General features: G+C 44.6%; 1 protein-coding gene across 2 annotated transcripts in view; it reads right to left on the bottom strand.

The window, feature by feature from the left end:
• Window positions 1–23,852, bottom strand: part of LOC115208729 (serine/threonine-protein kinase N1) — a 60,165-nt gene that overhangs the window by 14,982 nt on the left and 21,331 nt on the right. Inside the window, exon 1 of one of the 2 annotated variants that reach the window (XM_029777048.1) lies at window positions 3,046–3,356. The exons of the other annotated variant lie outside the window; for it this stretch is intronic. Coding sequence (XP_029632908.1) covers window positions 3,046–3,117 — 72 coding nt within the window. The 5' untranslated portion in view covers window positions 3,118–3,356. Of the gene's footprint in view, window positions 1–3,045; window positions 3,357–23,852 lie in introns of those variants that run through there. 2 annotated transcript variants of the gene reach the window in all.

Raw genomic sequence — 23,852 nt, 5'->3', positions numbered from 1 at the left:
AGGCCTAGAGGACGCATGAACTGAACACGTCTGTTTCTGCTTCAGGAACTTGGTGTCGTCGTGTGTGCTGGCAAGGCAGTGTTGTTGAACGCAGAAAGAGTCTGGTACACAGGATGTCTGAACTGTAGCCGTGCTGCCAGTCTGTTTCTGCTTTAGTAAACTTGTTGTCTAGCCACATCAGTGTGGCAACTGGCAAGGCAATGATGTAACCAGTGTTGTTGAATGTAGAAAGAGTCTGGTACCCAGGTTAGCTGAGCTGGCCCTTAGCACAGGAAGGCCAAGGTTGATTATCTGGTAAATATTGTCTTAACTCTTCTTGAACCGCACTGTTGGTTAAGGGCTTGAAAGTAAGAATTTCACGGTAAGGTCTACAATTGTTGTATTCAGCGCATGTGACAAATAAAGAATGATTTGATACCACAAAGAGATGTCCTTTATATAGAGAGAGAGAGTGTGTGTGTGTGTGTGTGTGTGTGTGGGGGGGGGGGGGTTGCAGCTGAACACAAAAGATAGTAACCCCGATAGAGGAAGTTAGTGTGTGAGGTTACTATGGGTAAAAGTTGCCCTTCGCCACAGATCTAGGATCAGCTAGGTCCAAATCCTGACCTTGACCATTAGTGGGGGAAACACAAAACTGACCTTAGATCAGTGTAAGGGCAACTTCGTAGGGCAACTTCGTCCTACTCCAGTTACTACACCACCAGAGCTCCAATTAAATGGCAATTGAATTAGGCCTATATCATCGTCAACACTGCAAGTTGTCCAGCTGCTCCTAGACCCGCTAGGACTTTCACACAACTGCACCAATGTGTACTAAGTAGCCATCTGGTATCCCCAACGCAGTAAGTACCGATAAGTGCATAGAGGTAATGACTGGCTAATCCAATAGATAGTGGTGCCGTTAGCTATACGCTAATAGAGGTTTATTCAATAAGACCAGCGACGGACAGAGAGAAGAGAGGGAACATGGTCAGAGTGCACTAGAACGTCATCAGCTCACGATGGAAAACAGTCCGCCAGAGTTTCCTTCTCCGAGATAACGATTTGAACAGAGATACTGTCAACACACACTGCTGGCACCAGATACTGTCGCCCACGCTCACACACAGAAAGCTGACACTCACTCACACACACCAAAATCCCCTCCCTTGGCCTGACTTAAACTCTCTACATTACAGCAGGTCTCTGACCCATTGCCAGGGTATTGTTATTGTAGAGGGTGTGATCTGTGTACTGACTGGACTCATACTTCATCCTGTCGTGTGTGTGTGTGTGTGTGTGTGTGTGTGTGTGTGTGTGTGTGTGTGTGTGTGTGTGTGTGTGTAGCCAGAGAACCCAGATACACCGCCGTGAACCACTGACACTCCCCTGCGACTCCATTCCATTGTGATGTAATGGAGCTCACAGGTCGTCCATCTTGGGAAGTCTTCTAGGGTCACCAGACATATACAAACTTCAGTGAAAAACTTGATCAAGGTGCCAAAGCAGCGGCACTGACAGAGTCTGTATGTCCTGGTTGCCGGACCCAAATAAAGAGCAGATATTTATTACACCGTCTTTATGGTACACAGAATCTCTCTGACAGGAGTGTGTGTGTGTGACTGTGTGTGTGTTACATCCAGAGGGAGTGTGTTCTGTGTCTTGATGAGGGAGAGAGTACAGTCAATATACAGTTAGAGCAGAGGGCCTCTCATGAGGTAAACAGAAAGGTTCTCTCTCTGTGCTCCCACTTCTTGGCAGTCTACACAGTGTATAAACACACACACACACCATCTCCCACACACACTATGTATGGGGCCGTGGCTGGTGAACACACACAAACACACAGGCACGTATACAGAAAAATGTGTGCGCGTATGCAGGTACAATGGCTGCTTTTTGAAATAGGGTTCCTGTACTAACTTAGTACGCCTAATCAACTTTCCCTCTCATCAAGTGCAACATGGTCACGTCTTTCTGTTCGCCTACTTTCAACTGCAGGGAATAACCAGTTACCACATATAAACTGGATGAGAAGGCAGACGGGGGAGATGTTGAGAGACAGAGAAAACAAGTGGAAAGAGCATGTCATCCCCAGGGCTTGGAGAGAGAGAGAGGGAGAGAGGGAGGGAGAGAGGGAGGCAGGGCGAAAGAGAGAACAAGAGCTCACACCTGCAGCTTTACTGCCCGTATGTCTCTCAGTGGCTCCAGCCCTGCAGTAATGAGAGAGAGAGAGAGAGAGAGATGAAGGGAGAGACAGAAATAGAGAGAAAGGCAGCTAGACTAGTAGAGGACCGTGAGAGAGCGAGAGTAGTGAGATAAAAGATGCTAGGATAAGTAGAGGAGACAGAGGGAACACAATGCAAGAGAAAGAGAGGGAGCCAGGACGAGCAGTGTGAAAGAAAGAGGGACAGAAAATGGCTCTAGGACGAGTGGCCAGAGAGAGAAAGAGAGGGAGCCAGGACGAGCAGTGTGAAAGAAAGAGGGACAGAAAATGGCTCTAGGACGAGTGGCCAGAGAGAGAAAGAGAGGGAGCATGCGGAGTGAAAGAGAGAGGGGAAGTGGAAAGCCAACACAAACAAAGAGAAGCAGCACGAGGGGGACAGGAAGAGAGGCAGATGACGCACAGCTGGGCCAATGTGACATGGAGAGAGAGAGGACAGAACGAGACGGACGGAGGACAAAACAAATGTAGCCAGGAGGACAAAGAGGAGAGGGAGACCCAGACAAGAGGAGAAATAGCCTAGTCATTAGGCTAGAGACAAAAAATAGAAAGCAATTTAAAAACATTATGAGAAGTGGACATGGAGGGAAGGAATAGTAAGCAGACAATACAGGAAGTAAACAGCTGCCTGTAAGGCAAACTGACATAAACAAGAGAGACCCAGAAACTCAAAAATACAGACACTTGTGAATTGAATGTACCAAGACACAAAATGAAACGCATATTGGACGGACAGACGGACAGACAGACAGACCCAAAGCCATGGGAAAGAAGGCACAAACGCTGACTACAGCAACACACAGACAGTACAGCACAGTACATACACGCCCTTTGAACCCTACCGCTGTGTCAGGGTGAGCGCTGTCTTCCGACCGCTCCCCCGGGCTCTCCCCCATCGCCTCTTCGCTCGCCATCACCCTCCTTCTCTTGCTCCCTCCCTTCCTACCTCTCTCTCTGAAAGTCTCCCCCCTAGAGCACTGCTTTATCTCTCCCTGCTCAAATCCACCGCCAACTTCCCTCTTCAAAAGGGAAGAGAGAGAAAAAGGAAACTACAGGGGAACTAGAGAGGGAAAAGGCTGCCTGGTTGAGAGACGAGAAAAGAACACGAGCCCTTAGACAGACGGAAAGAAAAAAAAGAGAGAGACCGAGTGTGACAGATCTCTACCCTGCACAGCTTCCTGGTCTTTGAGAAAGAGAGAGAGAGCAGGAAAGAGAGCCAAAAAGCGAGAGGGAGAGAGAGCAAGACTGTCTAATTGTAAACATTCATTTAGGCAGGGTCGGTCTAGAGACTGAACATCAGAGGGAGAGGAGAGCAGTTCTATGTGCTCATTGTGTGTGACAGAAAATATGACCAGAGGGCATAATAACAGAGGTACTGAGAAAAAGATGTAGGGGGAGGGAGAGAGCGAGAGAAAACAGACAAGAGAGGCTCTAGCACCGCTACATCACTCATCCTCCCCCAGCTCAGATAAGGCCTGACGGATGAAGGGAAGGAGGAAAGGAGAGGGAGGGAGGGAGGGGGAAGTCTAGAAAATGATCCTGGCGCTTTCTCCTTCCATCTCTCCCTGGCTTCCCCATCGTGTTTAAAAAGCACACATAGTTCAGCACATCAGAGGAGAGCAATGTTCCGTTATGCAAACCCTAGGTACAGTGATTCGGGAAGTACTCAGACCCCATGACTTTTTCCCACATTTTGTTAGGTTACAGCATTATTTTAAAATGGATAAAAAATAATAATAAATCCTCATCAATCTACCCACAAGACCCCATAATGACAAAGCGAAATCAGGTTTATACATTTTTGCATGTTTATTACAAATAAAAAACAGAAATACTTTATTTACATAAGAATTCAGACCCTTTGCTATGAGACTTGAAATTGATCTCAGGTGCATCCTGTTTCCATTGAACATCCTTGAGATGTTTCTACAACTTGATTGGAGTCCACCTGTGGTAAATTCAATTGATTGGACATGATTTGGAAAGGCACACACCTGTCTATATAAGGTGCCACAGTTGACAGTGCATGTCAGAGCAAAAACTAAGCCATGAGGTCGAAGGAATTGTCCGTAGAGCTCCGAGACAGGATTGTGTCGAGGCACAGATCTGGGGAAGGGTACCAAAACATTTCTGCAGCATTGAAGGTCCATTCAAGAACACAGCGGCCTCCATCATTGTTAAATGGAAGAAGTTTGGAACCACCAGGACTCTTCCTAGAGCTGGTCACCCGTCCAAAATGAGCAATCGGTGGAGAAGTGCCTTGGTCAGAGAGGCGACCAAGAACCCGATGGTCACTCCGACAGAGCTCCTCTGTGGAGATGGGAGAACCTTCCAGAAGAACAACCATCTCTGCAACACTGCACCAAATCAGGCCTTCATGGTAGATTGGCCAGACGGAAGCCACTCCTCAGGAAAAGGCACATGACAGCCCACTTGGAGTTTGCCAAAAGGCACCTTTGTACTGAATGCCAAGCGTCACATCTGGAGGAAACCTGGCACCATCCCTACGGTGAAGCATGGTGGTGGCAGCAACATCATGCTGTAGGGATGTTTTTCAGTGGCAAGGACTGGGAGACTAGTCAGGATCGAGGGAAAGATGAACAGAGCAAAGTACAGAGATCCTTGATGAAAACCTGCTCCTCAGCGCTCAGGACCTCAGACTGGGGCGAAGGTTCACCTTCCAACAGGACAACAACCCTAAGCACACAGCCAAGACAACGCAGGAAAGGTTTCGGGACAAGTCTCAATGTCCTTGAGTGGCCCAGCCAAAGCCCGGACTTGAACCCGATCAAACATCTCTGGAAAGAACTGCAAACAGCTGTGCAGCGACGCTCTCCATCCAACCTGACAGAGCTTGAGAGGATCTGCAGAGAAGAATGGGAGAAACTCCCCAAATACAGGTGCCAAGCTTATAGTGCCATACCCAAGAAGACTCGAGGCTGTAATCGCTGCCAAAAGTACTGAGTAAAGGGTCTGAAAACTGATGTAAATGTGATAAGTTTATTTTTATACATTTGCATAAAAAAAATAACTATGGGGTATTGTGTGTAGATTGATGAGGAAAAAACTATTTCATCCATTTTAGAATAAGGCCGTAACGTAACAAAATGTGGAAAAAGTCAAAGGGTCTGAATACTTTCCAAATGCGCTATACGTCCCAAATAGCTCCCTATTCCCTTTATAGTGCACTACTCTTGTCAAAAGTAGTGCCCTATAAAGGTAATCGGATGCCATTTGGGACACATCATATGGGTGGAGCACTGACTCCTCACCTGGCTTATTGCTCACATGCTACATTAGATCACACTCAGTTGATTCACATACACATACTGGGGTGGCAGGTAGCCTAGTGGTTAGAGCGTTGGACTAGTAACCGGAAAGGTTGCAAGATGAAATCCCTGAGCTGACAAGGTAAAAATCTGTCGTTCTGCCCCTGAACAAGGCAGTTAACCCACTGTTCCCAGGCCATCGTTGAAAATAAGAATTTGTTCTTAACTGACTTGCCTAGTTAAATAAAGGTAAAATAAAAAAATACACAACACTTAAGCCTGTCAACACAAGATTTAGCCTAACATAAGACAGTGTCAAACACTAGGGGCTTTAACACTGGGTAGTCTTACCGGGTTACAGCTAATGACAGTATTGTCAGACCAAATTGTTAAGCTGGTCCGCACTCAAAAAGGAGATTCAAGGTTTATTTTCAGTATTTATTTAATTCAGGTGTAGGTAGAGAGAAAAATGTTTCTACCTTTGTCAGCTGCACAGTCACAATCTTCAGGTAGGTTGTGATAACAAAACCCCAGACAAGTGTTTGAGCTGAAGAATAGGACTACAAAGTAGTTCAGACTAGGGCTGGGCAATATGGCCAAAATCTCATATCCCGATAATGATACATAACATGATACAGCACATTCTGTAAATTCAATGAATAAGTAGTTTGTATAAAATTACCACATGTAAAGGCCTATTTCTTATTACATGTTGAATTATACTCAACAATAAAAGGTTCTTACTCATTTCATTATTTCTCCTTTCTTCCTCCTTTATTTAGAACCTTCGTGCAAATTTTCAATTAAACATGTAACTAAATATAAAATATTAATGTATAAAATCTAAAAAGGTAAATAGAAAACACTTCAACTATAGTTGCAAACAAAATGAATATAGGCCTAAAATATATATATTTTTGGGGCTTGCCTGTTTTGCATGTTATTTTGGCATTAATATGTGTCACATACAATTTGCATTTGGTACCTTGGGTCAAGTGTTAGCACCACCTCATGAAACCCCCGTTTCTCGACCATGTAAATTGGGGCCATGTCTTTGCAGATGTAAGTTGTAACCGCAGCTGTTATCTCCTTCCATCTTCGTGATTCTTTGCCATATGGTGTGTCGCTGGCATAAGCCTCTTGCAACGTCTGAGTAGGGGGTTTGTTTTGAGCACGACTGTACTTTTTTGGGACTCATCCGTAGACTCTCTCCATACTGTTTCACGTGATTCTTGCGTAGGTGGTAAAAGAGGTTATTGGTTTTTGAGCCTGTTGTCAGGACCGGCCTGCGGCATATTTTGCAGAGGATGGTTTTCTGGTCCGTGTCAGACTTTTCATACCCAAACCACGTCCATGCGACCGAAGTAGCCCCCCTTTTAGGTACGAGCTCCGTATCTACGTCCTCTGTGTCGTGTTCACTCTCCTCCATGTTTGTTTGTATTGCAAATTTCCTTCCACATGGCATGTGTTATTGCCGTAAAGAGTGTGATTTGCGAATCAACGAAATAAACGATAGAGCATAATATGAAACGATAGACGTTTTTCTATCGTCACACGATATACATCGTCATATCGCCCAGATCTTTGGCTCTTTGTGACATCATGCCTATATTTCAGGGAGGACCTCACCCATCACTCCCAGAGCAGAGCAATATCCATCACCAACACTCACACACAGAGACAGGAGGGAGGAGTGTCAGACAACATGGAGCAGAGTACCGGGGGAGAAAAGATAGGTAGCGAGGACAGGAGGGGTGTGGAAAGGAGACAAAAGCTTCAAGTTCCTCGGTGTCCACATCTCTAAGGACCTATCGTGGTGCAAACACTCCAACAGAGTCGTGAAGAGGGCACGACAGCGCCTCTTCCCCCTCAGGAGGCTGAAAAGATTTGACATGGGTCATCAAATCCTCAAAAAGTTCTACAGCTGCACCATCGAGAGCATCTTGACTGGCTGCATCGCTGCTTGGTATGGCAACTGCTTGGCATCCGACAGCAAGGCGCTACAGAGGGTAGGGCATACACTCTTCAAAAAAAGGTGCCATCTAGAACCTAAAAGGGTTCTTCAACTGTCCCCATAGGAGAACCTTTTGAATATTTCAGTTCCAGGTAGAACCCCTTAACAGTCCCATGTAGAACCCTTTCCACAGAGGGTTCTACATGTAACCCAAAAGGATTCTACCTGAAACGAAAGAGGGTTCTCCTATGGGGACAGCTGAAGAACCCTTTTGGAATCCTTTTTTCTAAGAGTGTACGGCCCAGTACATCACTGGGGCCGAGCTCCCTGCCATTCAGGACCTCTATACCAGGCGGTGTCACAGGAAGGCCCTAAAAATTGTCAGACTGTGCTCCCTGTTACCACAAGGCAAGCGGTACTGGAGCGCGCGGTACTGGGACCAAAAGGCTCCTGAACAGCTTCTACCACAAAGTAGGGCTGGGCGATATATATCGTGTGACGATATATGTTTTTCTATCGTTTCATATTATGCTCTATCGTTTATTTCGTTGTGTCACAAATCACACTCTTTATGGCAATATATTCGTCAATTGGACGACACATTGAAATTTGCAACACAAACAAACATGGAGAGTGAATTTGACACAGAGGACATAGACACGGAGCTCGTACCTAAAAGAGGGGCTACTTCGGTCGCATGGACGTGGTTTGGGTATGAAAAGTCTGACACGGACCAGAAAACCATCCTCTGCAAAATATGCCGCAGGCCGGTCCTGACAACAGGCTCAAAAACCAATAACCTCTTTGACCACCTACGCAAGAATCACGTGAAACAGTATGGAGAGAGTCTACGGATGAGACCCAAAAAAGTACAGTCGTGCTCAAAACAAACCCCCGACTCAGACGTTGCAAGAGGCTTTTGCCAGCGACACACCATATGGCAAAGCATCACGAAGATGGAAGGAGATAACAGCTGCGGTTACAACTTACATCTGCAAAGACATGGCCCCAATTTACATGGTCGAGAAACGGGGGTTTCGTGAGGTGGTGCTAACACTTGACCCAAGGTACCAAATGCAAATTGATATGTGACACGTATTAATGCCAAAGTAACATGCAAAACAGGCAAGCCCCCCCCCCAAAAAAAATAAAAAATATATATATATATTTTAGGCCTATATTAATTTTGTTTGCAACTATAGTTGAAGTGCTTTCTATTAACCTTTTTAGATTTTATACATTAATATTTTATATTTAGTTACATGCTAAATTGAAAATTTGCACGAAGGTTCTAAATAAAAGGAGAAATAATGAAATGAGTAAGAACCTTTTATTGTTGAGTATAATTCAACATGTAATAAGAAATAGGCCTTTACATGTGGTAATTTTATACAAACTACTTATTCATTGAATTTACAGAATGTGCTGTATCATGTTATGTATCATTATCGGGATATGAAATGACCTATATCGGGATATGAGATTTTGGCCATATCGCCCAGCCCTACCCCCAAGTCACAAGACTGCTGAACAGTACATCAAATGACTACCTGGACTACTTACATTGACCCCCTTATTTTTTGTTGCACACTCACTAGACTCTACACACACACATACTACACTGACACACATACTCTCACAAACACAAAAACACGTGCATGCATAATGACGCCACACACACACTTTCACACGTTGCTGCTACTGTGTTTATTATCTATCCTGATTGCCTAGTCACTTTTACCCCTACCTACAGTTGGAGTCGGAAGTTTACATACACTTAGCCAAACACATTTACACTCAGTTTCACAATTCCTGATATTTATTCCTAGTAAAAATTCCCTGTCTTAGGTTAGTTAGGATCACCACTTTACTTTAAGAATGTGTAATGTGAGAATAATAGTAGAGAAAATTATTTATTTCAGCTTTTATTTCTTTCATCACATTCCCAGTGGGTCAGAAGTTTACATACACTCAATTAGTATTTGGTAGCATTGCCTTTAAATTGTTTAACTTGGATCAAACGTTTTGGGTAGCCTTCCACAAGCTTCCCACAATAAGTTCGGTGAAATTTGGCCCATTCCTCCTGACAGAGCTGGTGTAACTGAGTCAGGTTTGTAGGCCTCCTTGCTCGCACACGCTTTTTCAGTTCTGCCCACATATTTTCTATGGGATTGATGTCAGGGCTTTGTGATGGCCACTCCAATACCTTGACTTTGTTGTCCTTAGGCCATTTTGCCACAACTTTGGAAGTATGCTTGGGGTCATTGTTCATTTGGAAGACCCATTTGCGACCAAGCTTCAACTCTCTGACTGATGTCTTGAGACGTTGCTTCAATATATCCACATAATTTTCCATCCTCATGATGCCATCTATTTTGTGAAGTGCACCAGTCCCTCCTGCAGCAAAGCACCCCCACAACATGATGCTACCACTCCCGTGCTTCACGGTTGGGATGGTGTACTTCTGCTTGCAAGCCTCCCCCTTTTTCCTCCAAACATAACGATGGTCATTATGGCCAAACAGTTCTATTTTTGTTTCATCAGACCAGAGGACATTTGTCTAAAAAGTACGATCTTTGTCCCCATGTGCAGTTGCAAACCGTGGTATGGCTTTTTTATGCGGTTTTGGAGAACTGGCTTCTTCATTGCTGAGCGGCTTTCAGGTTATGTCGATATAGGACTCGTTTTACTGTGGATATATATACTTTTGTACCCGTTTCCTCCAGCATCTTCACAAGGTCCTTTGCTGTTGTTCTGGGATTGATTTGCACTTTTCGCACAAAAGTACGTTCATCTCTAGGAGACAGAATGTGTCTCCTTCCTGAGCAGTAGGATGGCTGCGTGGTCCCATGGTGTTTATACTTGCGTACTATTGTTTGTACTTGTGTCATGCACAAAGTAGATGTCCTAACCGACTTGCCAAAACTATAGTTTATAAATTTGTGGAGTGCTTAAACAACGAGTTTCAATGACCCCAACCTAAGTGTATGTAAACTTCGGACTTCAACTGTACATACCTCAAATCACCTCAACTACCTCGTACCCCTGCACATTGACTCGGTACCGGTACTCGTTGTATATAGCCTTGTTATTGTTTGTTTATTGTGTTACTATTCCTTTTTTATGGTAGGAGGGAGGGAGAAAGGCCCGCGGAGAGGAAAAGCGGGGAGAGATGTTTGAAGGACAAACATTCCCACCTGGGATGTAAACACAGCGAGGTCTGGTGGTGAAGTGGCTCATATCCATAAACAGTGAACCATCTGAATAACTCATACTGTGGCATAGAGGGAGGAGAGAGACAAGGGAGAGACATGGAGGGAGGGAGAGAGAGCAAGCGAAAGAGCAAAGGAGAGAGAGATGGACAGATGGAGAAAAACAAGCCCTAGAGAAGCCCACAGAGACTGAAGGCCTTGGCAGCAGTTGCAACAGTATAACACACACACCGCCAGCTGAGCCCATGGCTGTCCACTCAGCAGCGGGGGGGGCTCACCACACCAGCCTGTCCATCATTCACTGTCTCTCTCCCATGCTGAGTTAGTGAGTGGGCTAGACACCTGTCAATTATCCCAAGGCCTGGAGTCAGTAGGCTAATACATCTGAGGGCGGGATTAGTTGAACTTGACACTTGTTTAACAAGTGGTGGAAGGTTTCCTGCTGTGAAGGCATGTTGACAGTCTTGTTGAATTAACACTGTTCATGAAGAATCAGATATAGGCCTATGTCATAGTATGCTGCACAACGTAGTAAATATGGCCTCAGTTCTGTTCCAAGACAGGTCTTGTAATTTTAGTCCTTATGATAACAGATGGCAGAGGTAGTAACAGCTGATCCTAGACTAGCCGTTAGGGTAGAATCTGTCCCTGGAGGGCCCTTACATGCCATTACACCATGCACCGTGCTGTGTGTCCCACTACTAGACACCTGTGAAAGCTGCATTCACTCCGCTGTGATGAGGTGTGAAACTAGTGTCGCCAACAGAGCAGTGACAAGTGGGTGCACAGGCCTTTCACACCCCAATGTGTGTGTGTGCATGCGCACAATGCCAAATGGACATTGGCAGAAGTCCTGTATAAACTATTTTAAATACATTTTATATGCTTGCACCTAATATCAAATACTGTACACTGATAAACACAGACATGCAAGACCTAACCACGACAAAGACAACCTAAAGGCACAATGACACAGACAGACACACAGTCTGCGTGCGTGTGTGCGCACAATGTGCTGTCTGGGAGGCCTGACTTGAATGAAGATTTAATGGAGTGATTGACTATTAAATATGTCCTGTGTTCTGTCTGAGTTCGGGTCACGTTGACACACTGGGGGAGATCAGGAGAACCAATCCTCTACTATTGTACTGCTCTACAACAAAAAACCAATTAAGTTCAACAACACACTCCTGAGACTTCCTGGATAGCTAGTAGTCACAAATAATAAACAGTATCAGAGTGAAGAGAATGGGGGAACAGCAGCATCAAGGATACATTTTAGATAGGGTTAGACAGTCTTTCATCAACACAGATAATATTAAAACATTGATTTCTATTGTGTGGCAAGTACATCCGACTGAATTGGGATGATCTCGATGGGTGAGTTCCATATTCTCTCTAATCAAATCAAATTGTATTTGTCACTTGCGCCAAATACAACAGGTGTAGACCTTACCGTGAAATGCTTACTTACAAGCCCTTAACCAACAACGCAGTTCAAGAAAGGGTTAAGAAAATATTTACTAAATAAACGAAAGTAAAAAAAAAAAAGAAATAGAATCAATCAAAAAGTAACATACAGGGGGTACCAGTACAGAGTCAATGTGCGGGGGTACAGGTTAGTCGAGGACTCTATGCCAGAACTCTACATCTGTGGTTTGTCTCGACCGAACATTGACTTCATTATCGCGTAAACATACAGACTGAAACATGGATGGCTCCCGTTCTCCCTCCCCCACATCCTCTCTCCTTCTGTTAGTTAGAAGTCTGGCCCACAAGGCCCTGAGGGAGCCACACAACTCCCCTCTCTATGTCTCCTCTCAACCACAACAATACACTATTGTAGAAGAATAACATATAGGGCCTAAATACAGAGGAATTATGACTTGTTATAACCGGCTGACGAAAATTACATAACGCAGGATGTTTCTGTTCCCACGATATTTCACCTCTACAAACAGACAATTCTCATAAGCATAATTAATGTAAGCCTAAGTGTGTAATTCACTCACTGTACCAGATAAATAAGTCAGTGTGTGAACCTGAACCAAATCTCCCTCTCTCTTTCTGCATATAATGTAGGCTATGCAGAGAGTATCGAGGTGAGGATGTATACGCACTAAGTAGGGGGGAAAGATGAATTATAGAGACTAGTTATGAATAAACCAGTGCGAGCTAGCTGCAGTGTTACTGCGTCTGCTAGTGGAAGAGACTGGGATGAACTGTGCTCCTAATTGGAATGACAAGCCCAGAGTTAATCCTCCAGCCTACACTGAACTGAACAGAGTAACCCCCCCCCCCCTCCCTCTTCCTCTCTGAATCATGAGTCATAGTAGAAACATCTGGAGGGGTGGATTCCTGGGATGTCTGTGTGGTGACAGCAGCAGGACCTGGGGGGGGGATCAGGGCTAGCCTAGCAGGCAACCACAGGATCACTTATATTGGGGATAAATGATGCGAGTCCGTCATATCTATGCGTCCTACTGTAGATGAAACTGTACTGTGTGGTGACAGCAGCAGGACCTGGGGGGGGATCAGGGCTAGCCTAGCAGGCAACCACAGGATCACTTATATTGGGGATAAATGATGCGAGTCCGTCATATCTATGCGTACTACTGTAGATGAAACTGTACTGTGTGGTGACAGCAGCAGGACCTGGGGGGGGATCAGGGCTAGCCTAGCAGGCAACCACAGGATCACTTATATTGGGGATAAATGATGCGAGTCCGTCATATCTATGCGTCCTACTGTAGATGAAACTGTACTGTGTGGTGACAGCAGCAGGACCTGGGGGGGATCAGGGCTAGCCTAGCAGGCAACCACAGGATCACTTATATTGGGGATAAATGATGCGAGTCCGTCATATCTATGCGTCCTACTGTAGATGAAACTGTACTGTGTGGTGACAGCAGCAGGACCTGGGAGGGATCAGGCTTAGCAGGCAATCACATCTACTAGGAGTGCAGATAGGCTCACTACATCCCTCTACATAATTTGCTCTGTCGCCTGTGGATACCAGGCTACTGTACACTGGACTGTAGTAGGATGTACCGTCACAAAGGAGAAAGTACAACAGACTTCTGGAGGTGATAAGGTCCTTCAATATGGTCCACTTCTAAAGCGTTTTACTTTGATATTCTACAGGTAGCGGCCTCCTGAGCCAGTGTGTTGTTTACTGTCCTCCTCAGTCCTTTACTCCTCTAGGCTGAGAGGAGATGAAGACAGGTGACTAAAGGTTGGGAAGAGAAGGAGAGGTTCTCCCAACGAGGCCTTCTATGTGACAGGCCAGGAGAACCTCTGAACAGAGATAGGGCCAGAGGAAAGAGACCGAGAAAAGCGTGTGAGTGCTAGGCCTTGTAAAGAGAGAGAGAGCCTCACCTACAGAGAGATGAACCTGGAGAAGAGTCCCCTAAGCAAGCTGGTCCTGGGGCTCTGTTCACAAACACACCCCACAGAGCCCCAGGACAGCAACACAACTAGACCCAACCAAATCATGAGAAAACAAAAAGATAATTACTTGACACATTGGAAGAATTAACAAAAAAACCCTGAGCAAACTAGAATGATATTTGGCCCTAAACAGAGAGTACACAACGGCAGAATACCTGACCACTGTGACTGACCCAAACTTAAGGAAAGCTTTGACTAAGTACAGACTCAGTGAGCATAGCCTTGCTATTGAGAAAGGCAGACCTGGATCTCAAGAGAAGACAGGCTATGTGCACACTGCCCACCAAATGAGGTGTAAACTGAGCTACACTTCCTAACCTCCTGCCCAATGTATGACCATATTAGAGACACATATTTCCCTCAGATTACATAGATCCACAAAGAATTCGAAAACAAACCCAATTTTGATAAACTCCCATATCTACTGGGTGAAATACCACAGTGTACCATCGCCGGAGCAAGATTTGTGACCTGTTGCCGCAAAAAAAGGTCAACCAGTGAAGAACAAACACCATTGTAAATAGAACCCATATTTATGCTTATTTATTTTCCCTTTTGTACTTTAACCATTTGTACATCGTTACAACACTGTATATATACACATAATGACATTTGTAATGTCTTTATTCTTTTGAAACTTCTAAATGTGCAATGTTTACTGTTCATTTTTATTGTTTATTTCACTTTTGTATATTATCTACTTCACCTGCTTTGGCAATATTAACATATGTTTCCCATGCCAATAAAGCCCCCTGAATTGAATTGAGAGAGAGGTATTTGGTAGACGGAGAAAGAGAGCTGGTGAGGTGATACTGATAAACACGGCTCTGGAAAAGCCCGGTAACAGAGGACAGGCGAAGAAGAGGACGGTTGGGACGACAAGGAGATAAAAGGAGGACTATAGAAAAACAGACAGTGACAGAACGAGGGACATGAAGATCAACTTTTGAACTTTACCATAAGCCTCATGTCCTCTCCTGCTGTACCGAAGCCGTCAGTACATCTGAGAGGGAGGACAGGGCAGGGCAGTGGGACATAGAGGCTTCAGAGCAGTAACCCTACACCCTGGCCTGACAGCAGAGGGACAGAGGGAGGGAGAGAGAGAGAGAGAGAGAGAGAGGATTTACTCTGGCAAGGAGCCCGGGGACAAAGGCAATGAGACAGAATGAGGGGGGGGGGGAGAGATGGGTAGAATGATTGTTAAACTTAATTCACCATGTGCAAGGGAGTGTGAGAGAGAGGTGTGGGAGAGGAGAGCAGGAATCAGACTAAATTCAGAATGTGTTAGCTAGACAGTGTGCTGTGTGTGTGTGGGAGAGAGAGAGAGAGAGAGGTGTGGGAGAGAACTAAATTCAGCATGTTAGCTAGACGTGTGCTGTGTGTGTGTGGGAGGGGAGAGGGAGAGGGAGAGGGAGGAGGGAGAGGGAGAGGGAGAGGGAGAGAGAGAGAGAGAGAGAGAGAGAGAGAGAGAGAGAGAGAGAAGAGAGAGAGAGAGAGGAGAGAGAGAGAGAAGAGAGAGAGAGAGAGAGAGAGAGAGAGAGAGAGGAGAGAGAGAGAGGTGAGGGAGAGAACTAAATTCAGCATGTTAGCTAGACAGTGTGTGTGTGTGTGTGTGTGTGGGAGAGAGAGAGAGAGAGAGAGAGGTGTGGGAGAGAACTAAATTCAGCATGTTAGCTAGACGTGTGCTGTGTGTGTGTGGGAGAGAGAGAGAGAGAGAGAGAGAGAGAGAGAGAGAGAGAGAGAGAGAGAGAGAGAGAGAGAGAGAGGTGGTGGAGAGAACTAAATTCAGCATGTTAGCTAGACAGTGTGTGTGTGTGTGTGTGGGAGAGAGAGAGAGAGAGAGGTGTGGGAGAGAACTAAATTCAGAATGTGTTAGCTAGACAGTGTGTGTGTGTGTGTGTGTGTGTGTGTGTGTGTGTGTGTGTGTGGGAGAGAGAGGTGGGAGAGGACTAAATTCAGAATGTGTTAGCTAGACAGTGTGAGTGTGTTTGGGGGGGGATATTGGGTCAGAGGACAGAGACTGCTAGGCCTTGTAAACAGCCAGAGAGAGAGAGCAGAAAGAGAGAGGTACTTGGTAGACGGAGAAAGAGAGCTGGTGAGGTGATACTGATAAACACGGCTCTGGAAAAGCCCGGTAACAGAGGACAGGCGAAGAAGAGGACGGTTGGGACGACAAGGAGATAAAAGGAGGACTATAGAAAAACAGACAGTGACAGAACGAGGGACATGAAGATCAACTTTTGAACTTTACCATAAGCCTCATGTCCTCTCCTGCTGTACCGAAGCCGTCAGTACATCTGAGAGGGAGGACAGGGCAGGGCAGTGGGACATAGAGGCTTCAGAGCAGTAACCCTACACCCTGGCCTGACAGCAGAGGGACAGAGGGAGGGAGAGAGAGAGAGAGAGAGAGAGAGAGAGAGAGGATTTACTCTGGCAAGGAGCCGGGGGACAAAGGCAATGAGACAGAATGAGGGGGGAAGAGAGATGGGTAGAATGATTGTTAAACTTAATTCACCATGTGCAAGGGAGTGTGAGAGAGAGGTGTGGGAGAGGACTAAATTCAGAATGTGTTAGCTAGACAGTGTGAGTTTGAGAGAGAGAGAGAGAGAGAGGTGTGGGAGAGGACTAAATTCAGAATGTGTTAGCTAGACAGTGTGTGTGTGTGTGTGTGTGTGTGTGTGTGTGGGAGAGAGAGAGAGAGAGAGAGAGAGAGAGGTGGGAGAGGACTAAATTCAGAATGTGTTAGCTAGACAGTGTGAGTGTGAGAGAGAGAGGTGTGGGAGAGGACTAAATTCAGAATGTGTTAGCTAGACAGTGTGTGTGTGTGTGTGTGTGTGTGTGTGTGTGGGAGAGAGAGAGAGAGAGAGAGGACTAAATTCAGAATGTGTTAGCTAGACAGTGTGTGTGTGTGTGTGTGTGTGTGTGTGTGTGTGTGTGTGTGTGTGTGGTGTGTGTGGGAGAGAGAGGTGGGAGAGGACTAAATTCAGAATGTGTTAGCTAGACAGTGTGAGTGTGTTTGGGGGGGGATATTGGGTCAGAGGACAGAGACTGCTAGGCCTTGTAAACAGCCAGAGAGAGAGAGCAGAAAGAGAGAGGTATTTGGTAGACGGAGAAAGAGAGCTGGTGAGGTGATACTGATAAACACGGCTCTGGAAAAGCCCGGTAACAGAGGACAGGCGAAGAAAAGGACGGTTGGGACGACAAGGAGATAAAAGGAGGACTATAGAAAAACAGACAGTGACAGAACGAGGGACATGAAGATCAACTTTTGAACTTTACCATAAGCCTCATGTCCTCTCCTGCTGTACCGAAGCCGTCAGTACATCTGAGAGGGAGGACAGGGCAGGGCAGTGGGACATAGAGGCTTCAGAGCAGTAACCCTACACCCTGGCCTGACAGCAGAGGGACAGAGGGAGGGAGAGAGAGAGAGAGAGAGAGAGAGAGAGAGAGAGGATTTACTCTGGCAAGGAGCCCGGGGACAAAGGCAATGAGACAGAATGAGGGGGGGGGGGAGATGGGTAGAATGATTGTTAAACTTAATTCACCATGTGCAAGGGAGTGTGAGAGAGAGGTGTGGGAGAGGAGAGCAGGAATCAGACTAAATTCAGCATGTGTTAGCTAGACAGTGTGGGAAAGAGATCGAGAGAGAGATCGAGAGAGAGATCGAGAGAGAGAGAACCCGCTAGAGCAAGAGGCGAGGGATGTGGGATTTAGAGTTAATGCAGCTTGTGTTGCTGGGTGGAGTAGAGTTCACTGCAAGTGAGGCAATACATCCCCACCACCAGCACCAAGCTGCTCAGTACTGGTTAGCTTTATTTCCCCTAACCCCTCCCCTAATTGGAGTAAACTAATGGTCAACAATACTTAGGCTTCCACTTCCAGCTCATACATACTACGTACATTTCACGGACAGTATACTTTACCTCAACCTCTCCCATCTATCTCTGAAGACCATCCAGTTGGGATTTCTAGCTGCCATATATTTTTTCAACTGGTACAACAGTCACACCCTCTCTCTCGTCAACGTGAGTCTCTCATCTGGCCAACAGGTGACCGTCGTAATCATGATTTCAGCACCGCAGGCTACAATCACAGCCAGACACACCATGTGTCCTTTGCAACACTGCACCAACTACAAGTCTGTCTTTGGTTTCTATTGAGGTCTACTAAATTCAGAACTTCACACACACACACACACACACACACACACACACACACACACTTCCTTAGAACTCAGGGCCAGTGGTGGCGTGCCGATACACACAGCAGCAGAATAAGAGAGGATACACACACAACTGTCTGAAGCTGGAGAAGCCAAGGAAAGTGGGATTAAGGAAAGGGGGGCGGGTGAGCAGTGAGCACTGGGCCACGTTAGCCTTGGGTCTTTAGCTGGAGCGCTGTGAATGGACATGAATGGCCTCATTGTACCCCGGTCTGCCCTCTGAGGGAGTGCCGTGTGTGTGTGTGTGTGTGTGTGTGTGTGTGTGTGTGTGTGTGTGTGTGTGTGTGTGTATGTACATGCGTACTCCTGTAAGACCACTTGAATTAAATGGTATTTGTATTGAGAATACTGTATGGGGTGGACACACTAAACTCACTGCGCCCCACAGCACTCTGGGTAATGGTGTGTGTGCGAGCAAGACCTCTTAAAGTGGTACTGTAACTAGAATGACCCTCCCCAGTGTTTCTGTGTGGTCACAGCTGGACTACTGGGCTCAGGTCCTTGTGTTGTTTGAAAGACTCTTCAATAACAGCTGGATCACAAGTAGAAAATACTAGTCCTTGTGTGTGTGTGTGTGTGTGTGTGTGTGTGTGTGTGTGTGTACACCGAAAGTGCATAATAAACTCAGCAAAAAAAGAAACGTCCTCTCACTGTGAACTGCGTTTATTTTCAGCAAACTTAACATGTGTAAATATTTGTATGAACATAAGATTCAACAACAGACATAAACTGAACAAGTTCCACAGACATGTGACTAACAGAAATGGAATAATGTGGGAGGGGGTCAAAATCAAAAGTAACAGTCAGCATCTGGTGTGGCCACCAGCTGCATTAAGTACTGCAGTGTATCTTCTCCTCATGGACTGCACCAGATTTGACAGTTCTTGCTGTGAGATGTTACCCCACTCTTCCACCAAGGCACCTGCAAATTCCCGGACATTTCTGAGGCGAATGGCCCTAGCCCTCACCCTCCGATCCAACAGGTCCCAGATGTGCTCAATGGGATTGAGATCCAAGCTCTTCGCTGGTCATGGCAGAACACTGACATTCCTGTCTTGCAGGAAATCACGCACAGAACGAGCAGTATGGCTGGTGGCATTGTCATGCTGGAGGGTCATGTCAGGATGAGCCTGCAGGAAGGGTACCACATGAGGGAGGAGGATGTCTTCCCTGTAATGCACAGCGTTGAGATTTCCTGCAATGACAACAAGCTCAGTCCATTGCAATTGCAATTTATTGCCCTGGCCACATCTGCAGTCCTCATGCCTCCTTGCAGCATGCCTAAGGCATGTTCACGCAGACGAGCAGGAACCCTGGGCATCTTTCTTTTGGTGTTTTTCAGAGTCAGTAGAAAGGCCTCTTTAGTGTCCTAAGTTTTCATAACTGTGACCTTAATTGCCTACCGTTCATTGAAAAAGCATGGGAAACCGTGTTGAAACAGTGTTCAAGCGTGTTCAAACCCTTTCACAATGAAGATCTGTGAAGTTATTTGGATTTTTACAAAATATCTTTGAATTGACAGGGACATGAAAAAGGGACGTTTGTGTGTGAATCCTGGAGATTACCACGCTAAGCTTTACCAGGGTGGCTCAAGGTTGATTCCCCTGGCAGAGTAGGCCTATACTGAACAGAGGGCACACACACCACTACCCAGTGTGCTGTGGGGCGCAGTGACACGGCAGGGGAGGAAGAGAGAGGACGAGGTTAGTTTCCTGCAGAGTGGCTGGCTGCAACACGGTGCTGCTGAACCGTTACTACCAGCCAACTGAGAAGACCTACTGCCTTTCTGCCTGCCTGGGAGCCCACACTGTGCCAGAGGATAGCAGAGACCTCTCACAGGGAGAATACAAGTGTGTGTGTGTGTGTGTGTGTGTGTGTGTGTGTGTGTGTGTGTGTGTGTGTGTGTGTGTGTGTGTGTGTGTGTGTGTGTGTGTAGAGCTGGGCGATATAGACAAAAAGTCATAACGTGTTAAATTGAACTATTTTGCTCGACAGCAACAAATACAACAATTCAAAAATTGTTTAATGGACAGTTACTTTACATTAGAGGCAGGGCTCTAGAATTTTTTTCCCCAATGCCAAGTAAGACAACTGGGATGGTAGCCTATGATTAAAAAAGTCAGCTATTTCATCTAAAATATCCAGGAAATGTACGATATATTTTGATGTGCAACCTGTTAAAACAGGATCCAGAATTCTCAGATTTATTTTTGGCTCTTCAGAGAATTTTCCAACATCTTTGTGCATATTAGCCTAGGGGAGAGTGGGGTAAGTTGAGCCATTTTTTACATTCAGCATCACTCCGTCAAGGGAAATATAGTACTATTTTAACAAAGATATCTACATATCTAGAGCACGACCGATTTATCGGTTGACCGATATTGTCGGCCGATATTAGCCTTTTACGGATGTTTTTGTATTGCCGTTTAATCCACTGAAAAGGACCGATATAAGATGCAGATCAAATGAACACAAAAAAACATTCATAGAATTACTTTTTTTTTTTGCATTCACTATTAGTCCTGAAGAGGGTCCTCTTTACATGGCAAAAAGCCCATCTTTCCTTGTCGCGCTACAGCAAGACTGGACACTATCACCCAATACAACACCACCATTCGGAGAGGACTGTCAACTACTGTGAACTTACTGTTACTGCTTCTAAGGTGAGCGCTGAGTAGATAGAAGCTTAGCAGCTCAATAAAGTGCCAAAATGCACACTGGCCATATACCGTTACGTGAAGTGTAACGTGATGTGCTAAGAACGTTCAACTCTGGTAACGTTAAATCCCTTTAGTGAATCCCTGGAAATCTGGTGTGTTATATTTGCTCTTTGTGAATAGTATTCCTCAAGCTCTGTCATTTAGAAAGACACAAAAAACATAGCAGGTTACAAAGTAGCGTTTCGCAGCTACGTTTTGATGTATGGGTTGTCACTTGCCAAGGACTCGTCCAAATTCACGTAATGCCGCCCCCATCTAGCCAACTAACTAGCTGTGTGAGAGTAGGGCTGTTGCGGTGACCGTATTACCGGCACACCGGCAGTCATGACCGCAGTAAAATTCAACGTGACCGTTGAGTCACAGTAATCTCCTCTTATGCACTCTGGACATGCTTTGGTAGTAACCAACTTGTAGGGCTAATAAAATGTGTCTAATGCAGTGCTAATAAAATGTATTTAATGTAGGGCTAATAAAATGTGTCTAAAGTAGGGCTAATAAATGTGTCTAATGTAGGGCTAATAAAATGTGTCTAAAGTAGGGTTAATAAAATGTGTCTAATGTAGGGCTAATAAAATGTCTAATGTAGGGCTAATACAATGTCTAATGTAGGGCTAATAAAATGTGTCTAATGTAGGGCTAATAAAATGTGTCTAATGTAGGGCTAATAAAGTGTCTTTAATGTAGGGCTAATAAAGTGTCTAATGTAGAGCTAATAAAATGTGTCTAATGTAGGGCTAATAAAATGTATTTAATGTAGGGCTAATAAAATGTATTTAATGTAGGGCTAATAAAGTGTCTAATGTAGGGCTAATAAAATGTCTAATGTAGGGCTAATAAAATGTCTAATGTAGGAGCTAATAAAATGTCTAATGTAGGAGCTAATAAAATGTCTAATGTAGGGCTAATAAAATGTCTAATGTAGGGCTAATAAAATGTCTAATGTAGGAGCTAATAAAATGTCTAATGTAGGAGCTAATAAAATGTCTAATGTAGGGCTAATAAAATGTCTAATGTAGGGCTAATAAAATGTCTAATGTAGGGCTAATAAAATGTCTAATGTAGGAGCTAATAAAATGTCTAATGTAGGGCTAATAAAATGTCTAATGTAGGGCTAATAAAATGTCTAATGTAGGGCTAATAAAATGTATTTAATGTAGGGCTAATAAAATGTATTTAATGTAGGGCTAATAAAATGTCTAATGTAGGGCTAATAAAATGTCTAATGTAAGGCTAATAAAATGTATTTAATGTAGGGCTAATAAAGTGTATTTAATGTAGGGCTAATAAAGTGTCTAATGTAGGGCTAATAAAATGTGTCTAATGTAGGGCTAATAAAATGTGTCTAATGTAGGGCTAATAAAATGTATTTAATGTAGGGCTAATAAAATGTATTTAATGTAGGGCTAATAAAATGTATTTAATGTAGGGCTAATAAAATGTCTAATGTAGGGCTAATAAAGTGTCTAATGTAGGGCTAATAAAGTGTCTAATGTAGGGCTAATAAAATGTCTAATGTAGGAGCTAATAAAATGTCTAGTAGGGCTAATAAAATGTCTAATGTAGGAGCTAATAAAATGTCTAATGTAGGGCTAATAAAATGTCTAATGTAGGGCTCATCAGGCTCAGGTAGCATCAGGCTTGAATTTTAGATCAAAGCTCTCTAATCAAATCCAGACATAGGCCTATTTATATGCTTGATAATGCTTTTGAATGACATTTCTGGCAGGGAATACCGGGTTACCTGGGAGAAAAGTGATTTATTCTTGGGGTGGAACATTTGTAAAATACAGGGAAAATATTCAATCCTAGTTGAAACTGAGTGTAAGACATGGTCGTTGTAGATGTTATTTTGAGCCTAGCACAGCGAAATGGACAGCGCTTTCTAAGGTGATGATTAATTCAAAACACCCATATCCATACATTAACGGTCAATTACTGTGAGACCGGCCGACTTTTGAATGAAAATATCCGGCTGACAAAATGTCATGACCGCTACAGCCCTATGTAAGAGTACTTGGTGCTATCTGGGATCCTTGGGACTTCCCTACACTTAATCCCTACCCTAGCCATGACCCTTACCAAATCTTAACCTTTACCATGACCATTTTAAAATTTCAACTTCAATAGGGTAGGGACGTTCCAAGGATCCCAGATAGTGTGGGCAGTTCACAGAGGCAATGCTTGGGGCGAGAGGCAGCGCTGCGTCAGCGGCAAATTTTGTGATTGATGTTTTTCCTTTCAAGTGACAACTACCAGAATTCAGTGGCTTACAGCCCTACAATTGATTATAACATAGCTAAATATCAATACACTGTTGTTTTCCAGCTGGCTAGCATGAGGCAGCTCAGTCTTCAGTGTCCAGGCAAAATATTTTGCTGGAATCAGTGCAGTTTATCCTCCTTTCACTAGAGCGACACAGTTTTTCCTTGAAAAGAATCTTGCCTTTCTGATGCTCCTAAATTTTATGCGGTGCATACATTAAATGTTCTTTCCTAAAATTTAAGAAATAAACTGAGTATCTTTGTAGGGCTGTTTTAAGCACAATCCATACAGATTTTGTTTTGTTTTCATTCCAGCTATAGTAATACAAATATCCTGGCACACGTTTGGTCCCTTGATATCAATTGAGCAACGTTTAGATGCTTTTTACTCAAATCACCGGCCCGCGGGCCATATGTTTGATACCTCTTGTTTAGATACAAGTATCATGAACTCTCTAACACAATAAATTCATTTGATTTAGAGCATACCACCCTGCATCCCATTGCTGGCTTGCCTCAAGCTAAGCAGGGTATGTCCTGAATGGGAGACCAGATGCTGCT

This window comes from Salmo trutta, chromosome 14 (genome assembly GCF_901001165.1).
Source record: "Salmo trutta chromosome 14, fSalTru1.1, whole genome shotgun sequence".
NCBI classification, from domain to species: Eukaryota; Metazoa; Chordata; class Actinopteri; order Salmoniformes; family Salmonidae; genus Salmo; species Salmo trutta.
The sequence above is the reverse complement of the archived record's forward strand: the minus strand, read 5'-3'. Positions and strand labels throughout refer to the sequence as shown.